General features: G+C 48.1%; 3 protein-coding genes across 3 annotated transcripts; 2 read left to right on the top strand and 1 right to left on the bottom strand.

Annotated features, from left to right (window-relative positions):
* Positions 1–2,983: 2,983 nt before the first annotated feature.
* LOC4349392 (phospholipase A1-Ibeta2, chloroplastic) lies at positions 2,984–4,848 on the top strand. The gene has a single exon (XM_015757984.3). The coding sequence runs from the start codon at positions 3,050–3,052 to the stop codon at positions 4,652–4,654; it is 1,605 nt and encodes a 534-aa protein (XP_015613470.3). The 5' UTR covers positions 2,984–3,049; the 3' UTR covers positions 4,655–4,848.
* Positions 4,849–11,916: 7,068 nt separating this feature from the next.
* Positions 11,917–15,198, top strand: LOC4349393 (serine/threonine-protein kinase D6PK). The gene is made up of 2 exons (XM_015759401.3): positions 11,917–13,237; positions 13,898–15,198. The coding sequence occupies exons 1-2, from the start codon at positions 12,213–12,215 to the stop codon at positions 14,826–14,828; spliced, it is 1,956 nt and encodes a 651-aa protein (XP_015614887.1). The 5' UTR covers positions 11,917–12,212; the 3' UTR covers positions 14,829–15,198.
* On the bottom strand, positions 15,127–16,367 carry LOC107278242 (protein BRANCHLESS TRICHOME). Its single transcript, XM_015759405.3, has one exon. The coding sequence runs from the start codon at positions 16,181–16,183 to the stop codon at positions 15,392–15,394; it is 792 nt and encodes a 263-aa protein (XP_015614891.1). The 5' UTR covers positions 16,184–16,367; the 3' UTR covers positions 15,127–15,391.
* Positions 16,368–19,949: the final 3,582 nt, after the last annotated feature.

Genomic DNA, 19,949 nt, shown 5'->3' on the forward strand with positions numbered 1-19,949 from the left:
GAAATAACTGTTTGCCAGTTGGGTTGCAATTTGCCTGCAGCTTCGAATATTCCACGTGTTGATCGATGAACAACAGATTCAGATATTCAGATCGTACATTCGTACGTACGCAGGTACGTTCATTCGTTTCTGTTCAGCATTACTATATATCTCGTCGATCGATGAATGAATTATTAGCTCATGGTTGCATATATATGTGGGCATAAATATCTCTCATCACATTGGAAATATCTTGCATTGCTAGCTAGCCCTTGAATGTATCGATCGATGATGGCATAGGCATAACGTATGGTCGAGAATACTCCCTCCGTTTCAAAATGTTTGACACCGTTGACTTTTTAGCACTTGTTTGACCATTCGTCTTATTCAAAAAATTTTGTGAAATATGTAAAACTATATGTGTACATGAAAGTATATTTAACAATGAATCAAATGATATGAAAAGAATAAATAATTACTTAAATTTTTTAAATAAGACGAATGGTCAAACACATACTAAAAAGTCAACAGTGTCAAACATTTTGAAACGGAGGGAGTATATAGGTATAGCAGGACAATCGAGCAGCTAGCTAGCATACAGATATCAGTAGTATTTTTCCTCTTGCATCCTTTTCTTTTTCTGAAGAAGAATAGATATCATCATCGACTTGTTTGTCTTTTTTTTTTTGAAACTTCATCGACTTGTTTGTCAATGGAATGCACAGCAACATGCATCGATCGTCAAATCCGTAGTTTCGTAACCAATCATCAAATTAATCAAATCATGCATCGATGTGCAATTGTGTATAGTTACTCCATTTACGAGGTAGTACTCCAATTAGGACTAGTAGTGCTTTTAACTGTTTTTATCTTCGTTATGAGTCATGACCGTGGATAAGTTCAATTCACATTTTAAATCGATGGATTTTCATCGGTCTCTCCTCGAGGTGACAAATTATGAGCAAATTGCAGACGAGAGAAGCTAGGGTCTTTTGACAGAGAGTGAAAAACGGCAACCCTGGAATTCTCATTTTCTCCTCGTATTTGTCAACCTCCCGGTTTTTCTACCTCGTATGGTATCACCTATCCAAACCTCCTTAATTTTTTACTCAGTAGTAGATAGATAGATGATCTTAGTAACTGAAGTGGATTTACTGACTTAACTCTAGTGTTTACTCTTGTTCGTCTGAAACTAGGAATATCATACAGCCGCCGCAGTACAAAACTGAGTTAAAAAACGCACGCCTACGTAGAACAAAACTGCACTGGTAAAGTGGGCCACTTGAATAGATAAAGAAATGGCCCAGCTAGTCCTAATGACTGAACGGGAAAGTCCATTTGACGTCCCTCAACTATGGTTTGTCTAGGTTAGTCCACTATTACAGCCCACAATGCCTTCTTTGAACTGGGCTGGTCTTTACATTCTCCAAACACAAAAAACTAGTGAAAGTTTCGAAGTTGGGGGTATGTTTTTTTAGATAATAGTTAGGGATATGTTTTAGCTGAATGAATGGTGATTGATACTCCAAAATTGTATGTGCTGTGGTCATGACTTGGACAAATTCGAGGTTGCTTAAAAAAAGACAGGGAAAATCAGTGTTTGGCAGAAATAGTGTGAATTCAAGACTCAGGCCTTGTTTAGTTCGCGAAAAAAAAAATTTTGGGTGTTACATCGGACGTTTGACCGGATGTCGGAAGGGGTTTTCAGATACGAATGAAAAAAACTAATTTCATAACTCGCCTGGAAACCAAGAGACGAATTTATTAAACCTAATTAATCTGTTATTAGCATATGTGGGTTACTGTAGCATTTATGGGTAATCATGGACTAATTAGGCTCAAAAGATTCATCTCGCGATTTTCATGCAAACTGTGCAATTAGTTTTTCATTTTATCTATATTTAATGCTCCATGCATGTGTCCGAAGATTCGATGTGATGTTTTTCGGAAAAAAATTTTGGGAACTAAACAAGGCCTCAATAGATACTTATGGAGGATCTTTTGAGTGGCTTGCGTTTCTGCAATGTTGTTGGACGGTCGACCTTCTGCTAAAGTGTGGTATCGACAGTCACTCGACATTGCCTCCTCTGCACCCAATAACAGAAGACGGCGAACCACATCCATCTTAACTATGTTTTTTCTTGCCAAGTATGGTACCATGTTCTGTCTCCTCCTGGTTGGCCCGACCTCGCTCTTTTCTGTGGTTGTTCTCTCTAGGTTTGGTGACCGTCTGCTAGGGCTCGTTTACCTGAGTATCTTCGCAAGGGCTTCGACTCTTTGGTCCTCCTGGTCTCCTGACAACTGTGGAATGAGCAGAACTTTAGAGTATTCGATCGCTCACTCTCTTCGGTTTTCAATGGTGCTAGAGTCTATCCTCCAGGAAGGCCGTATGTGGTCATCTGCTGGAACTGCTGCTTTTGAGGACTTTTGCTAGGAGTTTAGTGGGACTCCGCCCTCTAGGAGTTTTTCATCTTTTTTAAGTTGTCTATAAGTTGTCTTTTCTTTTCGGTTTTTTATTTCTCGTCCCCCGACAATAACACTTTAGTTGTTTGTGTTATGTAATTAAAACGTTGTTTTCTTCTAATATATTGTCGTGTAACTTTTTTCTATGTTGGGGAAAATACTTACATAGGATGATGGTGTAATAGTATGTTTCCTGTTTCACGATTTAGGTCGGCATGCGATGCGATGCGACTCAGTGACTAAACTTTACTTCGACTTGACTTGACTTAGTTTACGACCTTGTATTTCCCAGTCTTGGACGGTGATCTCCATTGCTTTTGTGATTTTGCTTAATCATTTTTTAAGTTGGCTTTTCAAAAGGGCTCCAATAAGTGAGGTAAATTAGTCAGACTTAATGACACAAATTTCCGTAGCCTGACAAAGTACACACATACACAGTACACGCTCGTATGCACACATGATGCACATGTCGCGCGCGCTGCCTCGCCACGCCACGCCGCGCCGCGCGGCTTATAAGCCAGACACCGGCGCGCGCGCCCTCGCCACTCGCGAGCTTCTACTGCTGTCTCTGAGATACTGTCAGTGCACTGTCTGTGCGTTCCCGGCCATGTCCGCCGCCGCGGTCACCGCCACGCCGCGCCACGCCCGGCCGTCTCCTCTCAACCCGAACGCCAGGGCCGCGGCGGCGGCGGCCGCCGCGGCGCCGCCGAACGCCGTGTCCACCACCAGGACGCACCTCGCCAACCTCGACCGCCTCCTCGTCCGGCCGCCGCCGCTCCCCCTGCCGCTCCAGAACAAGGGGGCGCCGCCGGCCGATGACCTCGGCGACGGCGGCGGCGCCGCCACCACCGACGACCGGAGCGGCCGCTGCGGGCTGCTCAACGCGCTCAACCTGTCCACGTTCCTGCCCTTCGTCCGCAAGCCGGCCGTCGACGAGATGTCGCCGCGCAGCCTCGCGCACCTGCAGCGCCTCCTCACGCTGTCGCCGCGGCCCTCGCCGAAAGGCTCCATCGCCGGCGAGTGGCGGAGGTATCACAGCGAGGGCGGCTGGGACGGGCTGCTCGACCCGCTCGACCAGAACCTCCGCCGCGAGGTCCTCCGCTACGGCGACTTCGTGCAGGCCGCGTACACGGCGTTCCACTCCATGCCGTCGTCGTCGTCGGCGGCGGCGTCGCAGCACAGCCAGCACCGGACGCTCGTGCTCCCCGACCGGTCGTACCGGCCGACGCGCAGCCTGTTCGCCACGTCGTCGCTGTCCATCCCGGCGTGGGCGCGGCGGCGGTCGGCGCCCGGGTGGCTCACGCAGCGCTCCAGCTTCGTCGGCTACGTCGCCGTCTGCGACAACGAGGGCGAGGTCCAGCGCATGGGCCGCCGGGACATCGCCATCGTCCTGCGCGGCACGGCGACGTGCCCCGAGTGGGCGGAGAACCTCCGCGCCGGCCTCGTGCCGGTCGACGACGACGACGACGACGACGTCGGCTCGCCGCAGAACGCGCCGAAGGTGGCGAAGGGGTTCTTGAGCCTGTACAAGACGGCCGGCGACCACGTCCCCAGCCTCTCCGACGCCATAGTCGACGAGGTGAGGCGCCTCGTCGAGGTCTTCGAGGGGGAGGAGCTGAGCATCACGGTGGTGGGACACAGCCTCGGCGCGTCGCTCGCCGTCCTCGCCGCCGACGAGCTCAGCGCTTGCCTGTCCGCGGACGTGGCTGAACATCGCCGGCGGCCACCGCCGATCGCCGTGGTGTCCTTCGGCGGCCCGAAGACCGGGAACCGCGCGTTCGCCGACCGCCTCCAGAACGGCCGCGGCGTGAACGTGCTCCGCGTGGTGAACGCCGGCGACGTGGTGACGCGGGTGCCGGCGCCGGCGATGGCGCGGGAGGGGGAGGGGCACGTGCACGCCGGCGCGGAGCTGAGGCTGGACAGCCGCGACTCGCCGTGCCTCCGCCCGGACGCCGGGCCGGCGTGCTGCCACGACCTGGAGGCGTACCTCCACCTGCTCGACGGCTTCGCCGGCTCCGGCCGGCCGTTCCGCGCCGACGCGAGCCGCAGCGTGGCGCGGCTGCTGACCTACCAGCGTCCCAACGTGAGGGGCGCCTACGTCGAGCGCGCCAGGGTGCTCGGCTTCGAGCCGGCGACGCCGCGGACCGCCACCGCCAACGGCGCCGGCGGCGGAGCCGAGGGGCATTACGGCTACTTGGCTAGCCCAACATGATCGTTGCGTACTACTACCACTGTAGCATGCATGCATTGTCGTGTACCACCTTAATTGTTATAGGAGTAAATTGTATCGATAGTACAAGAACTTGTTATGTGGGTGCAATCTAATGTATGGACTTGTAAAATGCTTGTTTTGATACGTGAACTTTTCTTGCTCATATGAATTAAAGTCAAAAGGACATTATATAACTAATTTGTTGATTTAGATGCTGATTAGGATACTACGTAGAGACATACACTTGTTCAATAAAAAGATAGAATGATATATAGTGATCGTAGAGAAAGATATAAAATACCGAGCAATGATTCATGGGTTAGAAACATATGAAATTCAAGATAAAGTAGAGAACAAATTTATAAATATAACATATTTTATGCATACTCACTATTCGTATGGACGCCACATCCTAATCAACATCAGCTAGGTAAAATTAACCTTGCTAAGCCATTTTAGACCTAGATCACACGTATTAGATAAGTTCGTGTAAAAAAAGAACATTTTACAAGTTCATATACTAAATTGCACACACCTAACAAGTTTATATACCACCAATGTAATTTACTCGGGAATGGTATTTAACTCGTAATTGAGATGTATCTGCACGTGTTTCTTGATGTGCATTAATTCTACTGCATATATGATCAAGAGGTGATGCGGTTGAGTCAACTTAACGGTGAACTTTTTTTGAGAACTAACGATGAACTTGTTGGTGTAGTCGTACGTTATGCGTATGCTTTTTGGTGGCAAATTAGGTGGTCGTTATCAAATGACTGGTTTCTGGACATTACGAAATCTGTCAACCATCAGTGGCAAAGCTATATAGTGTTTGGGGTACACATGAACCCCCCAATTCCTAATTTCTCACTTAAAAAGACTAAAATATATAGTGTTGTATTAAAATTTTCTATATTCTCAATGGTAGTGCACCCTCTTATTTTGATGCTAGCTTCGCCCCTGTCAACCACTCATGATCGTGCATCATTGGGTGCATATGTGCATCATCAGGCACAAGCATATGTGACATACAGTACCGATTTGATGCTTGAACTACTGAAGTTCGTACCTCAAATACCATTATTATTATTTAGACAAGAGCTCCAGGACTATTTGTTACTCCCTCTATAAATAAAAAACGAATTCCCTGTCAGGGGCGGATCCCATGTGATTCATGGGTATTCACCTGAATACCCATAGAATTTTTAAAAAAATAACTATATATAGGTATGTTATGCATATATACATGAGAAATTAGAAGGAAGTACAGCATGTATAGCCCAAATGAAAAGAAGCCCATTTATTCGCAGCAGACCATACATTCCTCCCCATCTTGGCCCAACGAATAGGCCCACTGGCCCAAAAACGAACAAAACCCTAGTCCCTATCCCCCGGTCAGCTAGTCCCCACGCCTTCTGTCGTCCCAGCCCCAATCCGCCGCGCCTCCACTCATCCCCACCGACGGGCGACGGGGCATCGAGAGCTCGACGCTCGGCGGCGCCGGCCGCCGGCTCGGCGCGTCGCCAGAATCGCCACCAGCCTCATCTCCCTGGACCCTGGTCCCTGGGCCTGCTGCTGCGGAGGCGGCGTGGCCTGCGACGACGCCGCCGCCTCCTCGGGGACGGGCGACGCTGAGCAGCTGAGGTTCGCACGGACGGCGGCGGCGCTGCGGCGCACGGCGGCAGCCGGTTGCGGCGACGCACCCCCGCGTCGGCGCGTCCCCTTGGTCCCTAGACAGCTGGACAGTGGACTGGCACTGGTAAAATAAATCCTCTTGTCAAATTCCCCAAGCGATTGGCCATTGCTTAATTGCTATTGCTTAGAAGTTAAATTAGTCAGAAATTTGAACTGTAGGTCTTGAAATTTGAAAAATGAAGAAGAAGAAGACAATAGATTTGAAGTCTTTGTGGGAAAGGTCAACCAAGTCTCAGAAAGTAGCTTCCACCTCTGATCCAAAACCATTAACCATTGAGAGTGAAGTTCAGATCCCAGAAAATGCCCCTTCTAGTCCTATTCAGCTACTACTTGAAGCACCCAATGCCTATGATAGTGATATGTCCCCAAGTGTGCAGTTGGAGATAGACATCTTGACTATTGTGCTACTGTTTGTACCTTTAAGGCTTTAAACATGTCATTACCACTCCTGTATGATTTTCCCAGTCCAATTTTTTGAGTTCTGTATGATTTTTTTTTCAGCTTTGAATACCCTTTGCTCAAATCCTGGATCCGCCACTGTTCCCTGTGTCCAGATTTATATTCATGAGCTATTCTTTTACTACGATGAAGAGAGTGCCAAAGAGGTTAAGCAAGCAATGTGCAAACTTTCGTTCAAATGCTTGAGCCGCTGAAATCCATGTTGGATTCACCCCCCATTCGTACAAGATAGGTCATATATTCACATGAGTTTCGTAACTTCGTTCAGAGGCTTGTTTCTGAAAATCCGTAGAAAGAAAATCTACTCCATATATATAATATGCATCACTCTTTGAGGAAAACAATACATTCCATCCGTCCAAAAACATAACTATTTTTGGAATTTAGTTTTTTTTTTCCAAAATTTAAAATATTTCATCACCTATTTCATCTCAACTAATCATAATTTTCTCCTATTTAATGTCCCGCTACGTTTTCTTATCAACCAATAACAATCTTTCATCATTTTATTTGACCTACTTTTTAGATTTATATAAAGTCTCTATAAATACATTTTAAGATATGATAAGTGGATGTTTCTTTCTTTTTATATGTGTGTGGGGGGTGGCTGAATGTAATATGGGCAACAAGGACAGTGACAGGAGTGGCAACATGCAGGGACAAACCGGCCTCTCTCTACCACGTTCACAGCGAGAATGCAAGTGGATCTGTGGATGCATGCCTCGGTGGCGTGCGTGTCAACAGTGGTCAGTGTAGTGGATGACACATTCTTTCTCCCCTTGCACTGTCGGAGACGATATATATGATTCCATCAGTTAACTTCTCTCAAATCAAAATTTTCGTTTAAATATTTTAACTTTTATTCAAGTTATAACAAAAGCTGTACAGTTGTAGATTAAAAAAACTATAAGTGATCATTTCCACATCTATTTTATATTCTCACTAGCTATTTCTCCGAATCCAAAACTCTCCAAACAAATCTAGTTTTTCTCAAACGTGTAATTGGAATGCACGTCAATATATTAAAAGAAAAGAATATTTGTTACGCAATGCAATCAGCCCAAACAAACCTTGTCGCACACTATGCTGCTGGATGGATCACGCAAATGCACCTTAGTGGTAGTGGAGTAGATAAGCAGCCAACTATCAAACCGCAACGTGCTCAATGCTAACGACGTGCTAGCCTATGGCTTATTTTACCTTTTAGCTCTAATAAAAATAAAAAAATATATCTAACTGCTTCAGCAGACACACCTGCTTGTTGTCCTGCTGTGGCTTGCGTTAGATTTGTAATAATATAGTTTATTATATGGTTGATTGATTAATTAAATTATTAGCAGTCCCTTAAAAAATAATGTAGCAGTACTTGTGTAGTACGGACTATGTATATATTTTGATGTCAGTGTATGCATGTATGGGAGTTGAAAGAAGCTTAGATTTTTAAAATGAAGTCGTCATACTGTGTAAATCATGTTGTATTACCGTAACCACTTGCCGTTGCCTCGGGATATAAGTTTACTTTAGATCCCTCAATTTATCATTGAATCTGAAATCCGTCCTGAACCGTACTACCAGATATGACGTGTCCATCAACTTTCAAAACCAATACAAATAAGATTCCAAAGCGGTTTCAACGGTAGTTTCGGCTGACGTAGTGCTAAACCGGGTCCCCTTCTCCGCCAACCTTGTGGCTCCTCGGCATGGAGAAGGATGGCGGTCCATGGGTGGCTGTTGGATGCCGGGAAGGAGAAGAAGCAAGAAAGGAGAAAAGAGAAAGAAAATAAAAGGAAGGCGATACCCACTGCATTTTTTTATTTTTAATCAGACACTCACTGACATGTCGACCCCATGGTTTTTCTTGACTTTAAGTGCCATGCCAATGTCATGTAGGCGCCACATCAGCCGAACCACCATATTGGGATCTTATTTGTATTGGTTTTGAAAGTCTAGGGATGCGCCATATGTATTGCGGTTAGGTATAAATTTTAGACTCGACGACAAATTAAGGGATCCAATGTAAACTTATTTCTTGTCTTGGTGAACTACTGGGCCAAGATACCCAGTCTGACCAAAAGGCCCATTTACAGGTCGGCCTGCCTTGTCTCGCTGCGTTGCAATTGAATACGGCCCAACATGGAGGCCATTACTGGCAGGCCTGCTCGCGGTTCAGCAAAACGGCCCATTAAATACTCGGCCCAATTAATCTTGGTGAGTTCGAGGCTATCCCATTCCGGCCCAAACTGCTGGTGAATTGCTCCTGGGAATACGGCCCAAATTGTTCGGCCGCGCTTAGGGCCGTCGGATCAAGACGGATGGCCTGCGATGCTCCACGTAGTCGACCAGCCATCCTCCGCCCTCGTCGCCGTTTCCGCCACCGTTCCCGGCGAGCTCCGCCGCCTCCTTCGCCGACGATCTGGTCTTCCATGGCCAGCAAGGGAAATTCTGTAGATCTCAGGATCTCTCAACCCCCCCTCGAATTCGTCCAACCCGAGTGGAACCGCTCGCTGAGAGGAGAGATCAAGAGGTTGGTGGTGGTGCTCTGCTCGGCGGCGATGGTATCCTCCTCCTCCCCAACCTGCTTGGTCCACGCCGCCTCCGATCGATTCCGCGGAGATATCTATGGGCTTTCCTCTCGCCTCCCCGCGCCGCCACGGCAGCGCACACTAGGTCATCAACGGGCGGATCGCTGGGCGGGATCAGCCGCCCCCATCGATCTCGCCATGGCGGCGAGGCGAGTCGTCAGCACCCTCACTACGCTGCGCTGCGCCACCCACTTCTCGTCTGACGAATCTGCCGTCATCGGTTGGGATTGGGATTTGGTAGTGCGATTGTTGGTGTTCGTTTATGTTCAGGGTGTGCCATTTCTTCAGTCCTTCGATACATGGAAGTTCATGTGTGCCAATGAATGTACTGTTAACAGTTTTGCTGCAGGTCCAATACATGTTCTCTACCACGATGCCGCAATTCGTGTGGATGGTGATTAAGGGCAATGCTGAATTGCTGATGCATTTCTTGTTTGAATTTCAGAAGGCGATTGGAGCCGGTGATCATTTGCTTGGGGTTTTACGTGAATAAGATGGGCCAATGTGCTTTGGATAACGCCCTTCAGACTCAGACTCTTCAGTGGTAAGGACATTGGTTCAAACCTATCTAATGTTTTGTAATTGATAGAACTGTCCGGTTTGACAATAGATTTCAAGCATTAGCTCAAATATTTATATTTCTGTAGATTTCTGTAGATTACATTGATCTAGCTGGCTAATGATTTGCTCTTGCATTTCTTGTCCTTGTTTGCAACTTGCATCCTGATTATTAATTTGTCCTTGGTGAAGTCTTAAGTGATGATCGTACTGTTAAAAGTCAAAAACTATATGCTCATGGATCTTCCCGACTGTGCCACCACTCCACGGTAGTGGCACAAAAACACGAGTTATCATCAATCAAAACACCTAGTGCAACTGAGTTAGTCTGCAAAGCCATGCGCATACATGTGTTCCTTTGGTTTGATGAAGTAATGGAGTAATCGAAGTGTTGAATGTGATGAACATCTCTCTGTTTAGGTCTCTTGTCAGAATGAAGATCTGTTTTTTCCCCAGCAAACCAACACCTAAATGGTGCTGTGTGCCAACTGCCGTAAGGCTCATCCAGTGCTCGTCTTTTTTGTTACACACACTATTTCATGGTCAACAAAAACCACAACAACAACCAGCTCTCTTGCAGACGTTGTTCCCAGAGAAGATTATTTTGGCTCTTCTTCTACATAGGAGTAGTACGTTGCAGGCTTGCAGCTGATGTCTCTTCTTCTTTGATGGTTACAGGTCAAAAGCTATTTGTCATTTCTCTGGCTTATTCACAGAAAGCATTCTTCCAACTACTGCTGCAATGCTGCTGCTACTCCACTACAAACAAAACTAGGGAAAAAAGAAGCAAGGATGCATCATCAGATTGTGTGCCATGATCCAAGCCGAAGCTCCATCGATCCCTACACGAAGCAGCAGCAACAAACTTGTAGCACACCACTAAACTAAACTCTGATGACTGACAAAGTGAAATCGGCGCATCAAAGAACGAGACACACAGGTAAGCACCACATACCCCCTTTGACCGATCTTGCCTCAGCTACAAAAGACATGCTCGCTTGGATCAAATCTACAAAAAAAAATGCAACTTCAATCTCTCTTGGATCAAATCATCAAAAGACATGCTCGCTTCTTTCAAGAAAGAAAGGGAAAGGAATCTGGTGATGGTCTCCTTTCCCCTTTTTTTTCACCCTTTTCTAGAATAAAGGGAATGTTGGTTTTGAACAAGATGATCCCTAGGAAGGACAGTTTAGGAGGTAAAGAATATGCTACTCATAGCAATGACATTGAGTAAGATAGAATGCTCAATGTATAGAAACTGAAACACAACGCAAAGTTCTATAGGTTAGGTGCAGAGTAAGTAAGCCACAGCATCATGCCATTAAAATGTGCCAATACATAAGGTTACCGCTCCATCCAAACAATGAGTAGATGAGTACTAGAGTAGTACTATTGTATAGTAATACCTTCGTGTTGTACAATATTAATAGTAGTTGGTTTGAACAAATTAGAAGATGTCCTGAAAATTCAGGATTAGTCCCCATTGAGTGCTCAAAGACTTTGTCATGACTATATAATCTCGAGTACTCGTAGAAAATAGAGTTTGTAGACTAAAGTAAAGTGGTTTAGTCATCTAATTTGGGTCCACAATATAAACAATAATATTAGTTCACTCACATATTCAACTCCAGGAATTTTTGAAGCAAGAGATATATCTAGCTAAAAAAAACTTGAAGTTGGAGTTGCCAGTCCATAGAGAGAACAAATTTGTGAATCACTGCCTCTTATATATAGTTAAGGTCTCCTTTGGAGCGTATGATTTTCGAAGGAATTTCATAGGAACTGAACTGTTTTCTACCAAGAACCCATAAAAATCCTGCTTTTTAAAGGATTCCCAAACCTGTTTGGAACATGAGAACTGAACCATTTCAAGCGAAACCCGCTCCAAAACCGGTATAGCATACCCATTCCTTAGGCCCACGACACTGACAGCCGCAGCTTATCAACCAAACCCTCTAGTACTACTGTACCTGTTCTTCACTAACGGTAATATAAGCATTGCAATCAAACAGCAACATCTAAGCAGCCGAAGCAGAGGAAGAAGACAGCAGCAACAGCAGCAGCAGCAGTTCTTCGGTTCTTCCTCTGTTCCTCTGCAGCTCACTCGGATTCTCTCTCTCTCCTCTGCAAAGCCTGCAACGCCTGCTGCTGCTGCTGCAGTTTGGTTTCTCTCTCCATCTGCATCCTGCAGCTTCTGTCCTTTCTCCCCAACCTCTTTTGTCCGTTGCATTTCACCTCCATTAATCCAAGCACAGAGAGAGGAGATGCATCCGTCACGCTCACTGCACGCCAAGCCGCCAAGAAGCCACGGTCACCACGCGCGCTCGCGCTCCCAGCTGCCCACCGCCATTTCTGCGCCCAACCAAGATTTCCAGTTCCAGTTCCAGCTTCTCCCCAAGGTGTTCCAGTTCCACATGGACGTCGGCGGCGGCGGCGGCGGTGGTGGTGAAGGGAAGTCGTCGGAGAAGAAGGTTCTTGCTCAGCTGGAGCAGGTGAGGCTCAGCATTGCGTCGAGCGAGGACGAGGAGGACGGGGACGCGCCGCCCAGGAGCTCCTTCTCCGGGGCGAGCCACCCGCCGGAGCCGGTGGATGAGATGGATACGGTGTTCGTTGCCGTGGATGGCCGGGACAAGGCGGCCAAGCCGGTGATCATGTGGGACGCGTCGCCGCCGCAGAGCGGCGCGGCGAGCCCGCACAGCAGCATCGACAGCTCCGGCGCGGCGGCCACGGTGACGAGCATCGCGCCCAGCTGCACCGTCACCAGCCTCAGCGCCAAGACCAGCGTCAGCAGCAGCGCGGCCAGCGACGGCAGCGGGTGGAGCAACAGCACGGCCGGCGCCGGCAGCGCCGCCGGCGGAGGCTTCGGCGGGAAGCCGCACAAGGGGGGCGACCCGAGGTGGAAGGCGATCCTCGCGGCGCGAGCCCGGGACGGGCCGCTCGCCATGGGCAACTTCCGCCTCCTCCGGCGCCTCGGGTGCGGCGACATCGGGACGGTGTACCTGTCCGAGCTCAGCAACGTCGCCGTCGGCGGCGGCGGCGGCGCGGCGAGGGCGTGGTTCGCCATGAAGGTGATGGACAAGGCGTCGCTGGAGAGCCGGCGGAAGCTGAGCCGGGCGCAGACGGAGCGGGAGATCCTCCAGCTGCTCGACCACCCCTTCCTGCCCACCCTGTACGCGCACTTCGAGACCGACAGGTTCGCCTGCCTCGTCATGGAGTTCTGCCCCGGCGGCGACCTCCATGCTCTCCGGCAGCGCCAGCCCGGCAAGCACTTCCCCGAGCACGCGGCGAGGTAATTTTCACTCCACTTTAATTCCATCTCTTGCTCTAGGCTCCTAATCTTGATAGGATTAGCATTCAGCAAGAAACCATACTCTGTTTAAAGTGACAAGATCAGGTATGGCAGTTCAGAGCTGTCACTGGAGAAATCTTTCAGTATTGCAGAAATTTTCTTCTCTAAAAAATTAATCTTGCCAAGCCTGAAGCTGGAACTGATGCATGATTGACACATTAACAAAATGGCTTAGTTTTTTTTTTCAGCATTTCAATTGACATTAGTGTATTAATAGTATAGTGAATGGATTATGCTCCGACTTCTCGAGTGGGGCATTTTGCCTGTCTGCTGCTTTTTCTATGTTGTGGAACAGGATATCTAAAATTAACAAATCTAGCAGACCACAAAGCATGTGTCAGTTGTCATGCTAAAGGTTGATAGTAGCATTTTCCCCACTAACCCATTTTGTGTTCGAATTAGGTATCTCAAACATAGACATCTTTTCCGATCTGTCCCTGAATTAACAAACATGATTATCCTACTTGTTTTTCCCAATATTTCTGATGTATCATGTAATCTTCTTCATGACGTTTGTTTGATCCGCCATATTCTTCTCTTCATCAGCTCATCTTAAACTGAAGCATACGATTTATTCTTTTCTTTTCCGGGGCTTTGCAGGTTCTACGCCGCGGAGGTGCTCCTCGCGCTGGAGTATCTCCACATGCTCGGAGTGGTGTACCGAGACCTCAAGCCGGAGAACGTCCTGGTGAGGGACGACGGCCACATCATGCTCTCCGACTTCGACCTCTCGCTCCGCTGCGCCGTCTCGCCGACGCTGGTGATGTCGTCATCCCTGGGCTCCGATCCCAAGAGGGGCAACAATGCGCAGTCGTGCGCCGCCCAGCCAGCCGCCTGCATCCAGCCGACGTGCTTCATGCCCAAGCTGTTCGGCAAGAAACCCAAGAGCAGCCAGCCGAGGCAGAGGTATCATCATCAGCAGCAGCAGCAGCTGGCCGCCGCGGCGTTGCCGGAGGTGGTGGTGGAGCCGACGGGGGCGCGGTCGATGTCGTTCGTGGGGACGCACGAGTACCTGGCGCCGGAGATCATCAAGGGGGAAGGGCACGGCAGCGCGGTGGACTGGTGGACGTTCGGGGTGTTCCTGCACGAGCTCATGTACGGCAGGACGCCGTTCAAGGGGCAGACGAACCGGGCCACGCTGTTCAACGTCGTCGGCCAGCAGCTCCGGTTCCCGGACCACCCGCCGACGAGCAACGCCGGCAGGGACCTCATCAGGGGGCTGCTCGCCAAGGAGCCGCAGGGGCGGCTCGGCGTGAAGCGCGGCGCGGCGGAGATCAAGCAGCACCCCTTCTTCGACGGCGTCAACTGGGCGCTCATCCGGTGCAGCACCCCGCCCGGCGTGCCCAGGGCTGTCGAGCCCGTCGCCGTCGCCGCGGCGGTGCCGGCGACGGTGATGTCCAAGCCGCCGCCGGTGGACACCGTCGAGATGGCAATCCACAGCAATTGCAACAGCACCAACAGCAGCAAAAGAATGGCAGGGCCTCCAGAGGTAGAGTCTGGAGGCAAGTACCTAGACTTTGAGTTCTTCTAGCAAGGTGAATGCAAAGATCTGCCAAATATTGCATCAGGCAGCTGAGAAAATATGAAGTTTTTAACCATATACTTGTTTTAGTTTGAGTTGTAACTGTAGTCACTAGTCAGTGAGTCCCATACTTTCAACATTTGGGCAAAAGGCATTATCTGAATCTGACCAACCAGTTGTACTACTGTGTTTTCCCCTCTGCTGTTGCAATTCTATCACAGATGAACTAGTTAGCACTTAGCACCTATAAATACTCCAATAGTAGGCTTAATGGAGTAGCAAAAAGTTTCCATGTACAGCATGTTAGTGACATGCATAATCACACATTAGTTCTTGCCATGATTATATACAAAAATGTTACTATCTTTTACAAGAGCAAGCATAGATGTTCTTTTACAAGAGCAAGCATAGATGTGGGAAGCATTGCGTATCAAAATGTGAATGCCCAGAGACACATAAGGGCAATAGATTGTGAAGAACAAGAGAAGGAATTATGGAGACACTTCACAAGTCATCACAGCATTAGTAGTACATCATTAGTTAGTAAGCATTAGTAACTCTAGATTAGTGGGTTACAGGACGAGGTTATGGGAGGCGGCGGCGGCGGCGGCGGCGAGGCCGACGCCGGCGGGAGGGTTGCGGTGGCGGGAGAGGGTGCGCAGCTGCGCGCGCTGGCACTCGAGGTTGGAGACGAGATCCACCCTCTCCTCCCGCGGCAGCCGCACGCGCACCGCCCTCGGGAACTCCACGAACCCCTTGATCCCCCTCGCGATGTGCGGGTTCTCGCCGCCGCCGGCGACCTCTCGCCGGTGCTGCAGCTGAGGCTGGCCGCCGCTCGTCGCCTGGCTGATCTGCTGGCTCGTGGGGCTTGACTTGCTGGTGGTCGTCGGACTGCCGCCGCCGCCGCCGCCGCCGCCGCCGCCGCCGCTGCTGTTGTCGTCGTCGGCGATGGCGGTGGCGGCGGAGGCGGCGGCGATCTCCCGCAGCGCCTCCTCCATGGCGGCCTTGGCGTCGGCGAGCTTCATCTGGACGCGCTCCTCCCGCCAGAGCTCGGCGACGCGCAGCATCCGGCGCTCGTCGTCGACCTCCTCCAGCGCGCGCTCCACCTCCGCGCGCATCTCGCCCACCTCCCCGCGCATCCTCCTGCACTCCGCCTCCGCCGCCCCGCGCCGCCGCCTCTCCTCCTCCAGCTCCACGGCGAGCACCTCGCTCACCGCCTCCGCCTTCCGCCGCATCCGCCGCTCCACCTCCAGCTCCACCCTCAGCTCCCTCACCTCCACCTCCACCGCCGCCGCCGCCCCGCCGCCACCGCAGCGATACCACTCCACCATGTCATCCTCCACCTCCACCTCCATGCCGATCATAGGATGCCGAGACGAAGCGCTCGAGGAGGCGTGGCGGCGCGGCAACAAGTAGGGAGGGCTTGTGATCGACAAAGCTAGTGGTAGTGCGCCATGATTGGGGCGCGGAGGGGGAAGATTCCTGGGGCTTGTCTCCGCCACCGCCACCACCACCACCACCACCACTTTGATTTCTCACCTACGCCATGGAGCTTTTTGGCGAGGTCGGGATGGAATATTTTAGTCGGCATGAGTGGCTCCAGCCTCCACCGCGTGGCCGGCATGGTCGCCGGCTTTGTGAGCTGTAAAAGCGACGAGCTAGCTAGCCCTAAGCCCTAGCCCGGCGGCGGCCGGACGAGGAGGGAGATGGAGATGGTCAAGTCGTCGATCACATGCGCGGATCCCGATTCCGATGCCGCCATGATGGCGGGCTCATGCTCCATCTCTCCTGTCCTGCTATTGCAACGCCGCCATGAATGATTCTTGAAACTTTGCCAAATTGCAATGCATTGAACGATCGTTAATTAGGCCGTGTTTAGTTGTTTTGGCCAAAATTTTTTTTTACTCACAGGGACACATATTTAAGAGAAAATCCCCTATATATCCATGAAAGTTCACCTAATCTCTTCTATACCCCTGAATTTTGCTTAATCCCTTACATACCCCTGAATTTTAGTTTGGATCCCTTCCATATCCTTTCCGCTAGTTGACCGTTAAATTCTTTTGAAAAAGTCCATTTTGACCTTTGCTATAAAGAAACATAATGAATTAATGAAGTATATTGTTGGAATGTAAAAATTTATTGGATAAGACTATTATATTTATGAATATGTGATGCACTATATTATTGGTAACAAATTTACTTTTACATATGATATAAAAAGTAAAAGTTCTTTTATGTAGCATATGTGTTTTCATAGTAATACAACAGATTTGTTTATTACTCCAGAACACATATGATAAAAAAAATCTTTTAATAACTAATAAATTAATATTAATTTTTTATGTCATATCTAAAAGTATATTTATCGCAAATAATATGGTGCATAACTATCTCATAAACATAATAGTCTCATATAACAAATTTATATGCTCCAACAATATACTATGTTAATTTATATGCTTCTTTATACCAAAGGGCAAAATGGACTTTTTCATAAGAATTTAACGGTCAACTAACGGAAAGGGCATGGAAGGGATACAAACTAAAATTCAGGGGTATGTAAGGAATTGAGCAAAATTCACAGGTACAGAAGGGATTAGGTGAACTTTCAATGATACACAGGGGATTTTCTCCATATTTAAAGGATTAAACTTAGACTAATAACAAAACATATTCCGCATGTAAACTGCGAGATGAATCTATTAATCCTAATTAATCCGTCATTATCAAATGTTTATTATATCATCACATTGTTAAATAATGGTGTAATTAGACTCAAAAGATTCGTCTCGTAATTTATAGTCGGACTGTGCAATTGGTTTTTTTCGTCCACATTTGATGCTCCATATATGTGTCTAAATATTTAATGTGACGGAAAAGTTAGAAATTCGAAGAAAAAAAGTTGGAATCTAAACATGACCTAATTAATTAATTCGGAATTGATTTTCTGCTGCAATTGTGCAGGCAATTACTCCATGAATTGATTTTTGTGTGTTGCTGCTCGATGGATGGATCGATCTGTTCTTTCGTGCGTGGATCGATGTGATTTGTCAGGATTGCGTGGTACGCGAGGTCGTAGTAAATGGCTTTCACTGACGCTTTCGTAACGGGCACTGGATGAATCGCCATGAATCAGCAACATCCGTGATCTGATGCCAATCAATGCTGCTGCCTGTACGAGTTGCTGGCTTGCTGCAGTGCAGTGAAATGCAAAACCCGGTGGACTTTTTGACAGGCCAAACTGGGCCGGAAGAAAGGCCCATTATAATGAGCTACGGATTTGGGCCATTTGGTCCGGCCCATTAATACTAGGCCTGTATAGATACATACACTGCCCATCAATACTTTCGTTGGAGCGTGTTTTATTTTGGGCCTTTTATATCATTTTTGGTTGTGGTTCCAAAACTTGAAATTAAAGAGGGCAGCGACCGCCGAACCAATGCTTTCATGGCGCCGCCGGTGCCAGCGAGGCCTCCGCCGCTTCCCTCGTCGGCGACGACCGGCCTCGTGCACTCGTTGGTACGTCACCGCTTGCTCTCTCGATCATACTTGCATACTGGTCCATGGCACGCATGGCGCGTCGCTTTCTATCTCTACCTAGAGATACTGGTACTTGGATCCTATATTTATAATTTCACCGCATTATGTTTGTTGTAAACCAATGCGCCTATTAGTGGATCATCGGATCCGTTCCCCGTCCCTTGTACAGCAGTAGAGACATGAGAAGATGTAGAACACTTGTGGCGCTTTTCTTTATCATTAAGAACATTACAGAAGTAGACAATGTACACATGTGTGGGATGAAGTCCTCTATTCATCATAGATCTAATCTCAAATACAAGCCCGTCATAGATGTCTCATACTGCCCCTCTATATACAAGGGTCTTAGGAGGGATATATTTTATCTCTACTCCGATTTGGATTGGTCAAAAAAAACTTATCTCCTAGAAATTTGTTTCACAATAGTGTTCACTTTCTTGTATTTGGATCCTACTTAGTTCCACACTGCATGCCATACCTCGAGGCAGGCGGGTTTCTTTAACAATGCAGAACACTGATATCCTTTTTATATATTTCGATAAGATGTTGTATGGAAATCATATGCATAGATTTGCCTAAAAATTTACTATTATGGACTCATGATATTATGAATTTCTTTCTTTTTTCTAATGTTTTGCAACCAGAATTAGCAATCAAAGCCTCATTTTGAAGACCTTATTGCTCACAGAAATGATCGAGTGAGCATGCATCATCATTGGTTTTGTCATGCACATGGCCATAGCCCATAGGCGTAGAGCCCATCACAAGCCACACCACATCATTAGCTCTGTTCCATATAGAACATCATCATACAATGCATGACCAGAGTAAAAAAAAAGGAAAAAAAAAACTGTGATCTTGCCTGCCACTATCATGTCTCTTCCAAGTTCTTATCCTCTCTCGTGTAACAATAGAAGCACCCACTTATAGGTGCCATGGTATTGTCTGGTCCAAAACACCCAATTAACACCTACACTTGCAAAAGGTTCAGCTACATACAAAACCAGACACACTTCTTTATCACCAGATTCTCTATCCAGCATGAGAGTGTGTTTTTTGGACCCTTGCCCTAGCCCACAAATCATCTCACAACTTGGGCATGAAACAGCAGTGGGGACCCAACCAGAGTTCACAAAATTGATCGGTTTTCATGAAATCGTCAGCGGTCATTTTGTGGAAACCGATCGGTTTTAGTTGTTTTTTTCTAGCATTAACTGAAAGTCATCGGTTTTTTTATCAGTTTTCGTAAACCAAGTTTTTTTATCGGTTTTTTCATAAACCAGTGAGGAGCAGTTTTTGTTTGCAAAAAAGAAAAGGTGGCACATGTTGATACCATATGCCCCAAGAATTCTCTCCATGCTTCCAGCCATCAAATCAAGCAATGTGGTACTAGTATCATGCATATGCCATGGAGATGAATGCCACAACCACTTTTTCATGCCCTTTCACAAGAAAGAAAGGGAGGAGAGTAGTTGCCCTTTGCAAACCAACAGCCTTGTCATGCATGATGCAGCTGTGTCCAACAACCAGCATAGGTCCAAATTGCCAGCCTTGCTGCTATTCATCTCCCAGCCAGCCAAGCCACCA

This window comes from Oryza sativa, chromosome 10, assembly GCF_034140825.1.
Source record: "Oryza sativa Japonica Group chromosome 10, ASM3414082v1".
NCBI classification, from domain to species: Eukaryota; Viridiplantae; Streptophyta; class Magnoliopsida; order Poales; family Poaceae; genus Oryza; species Oryza sativa.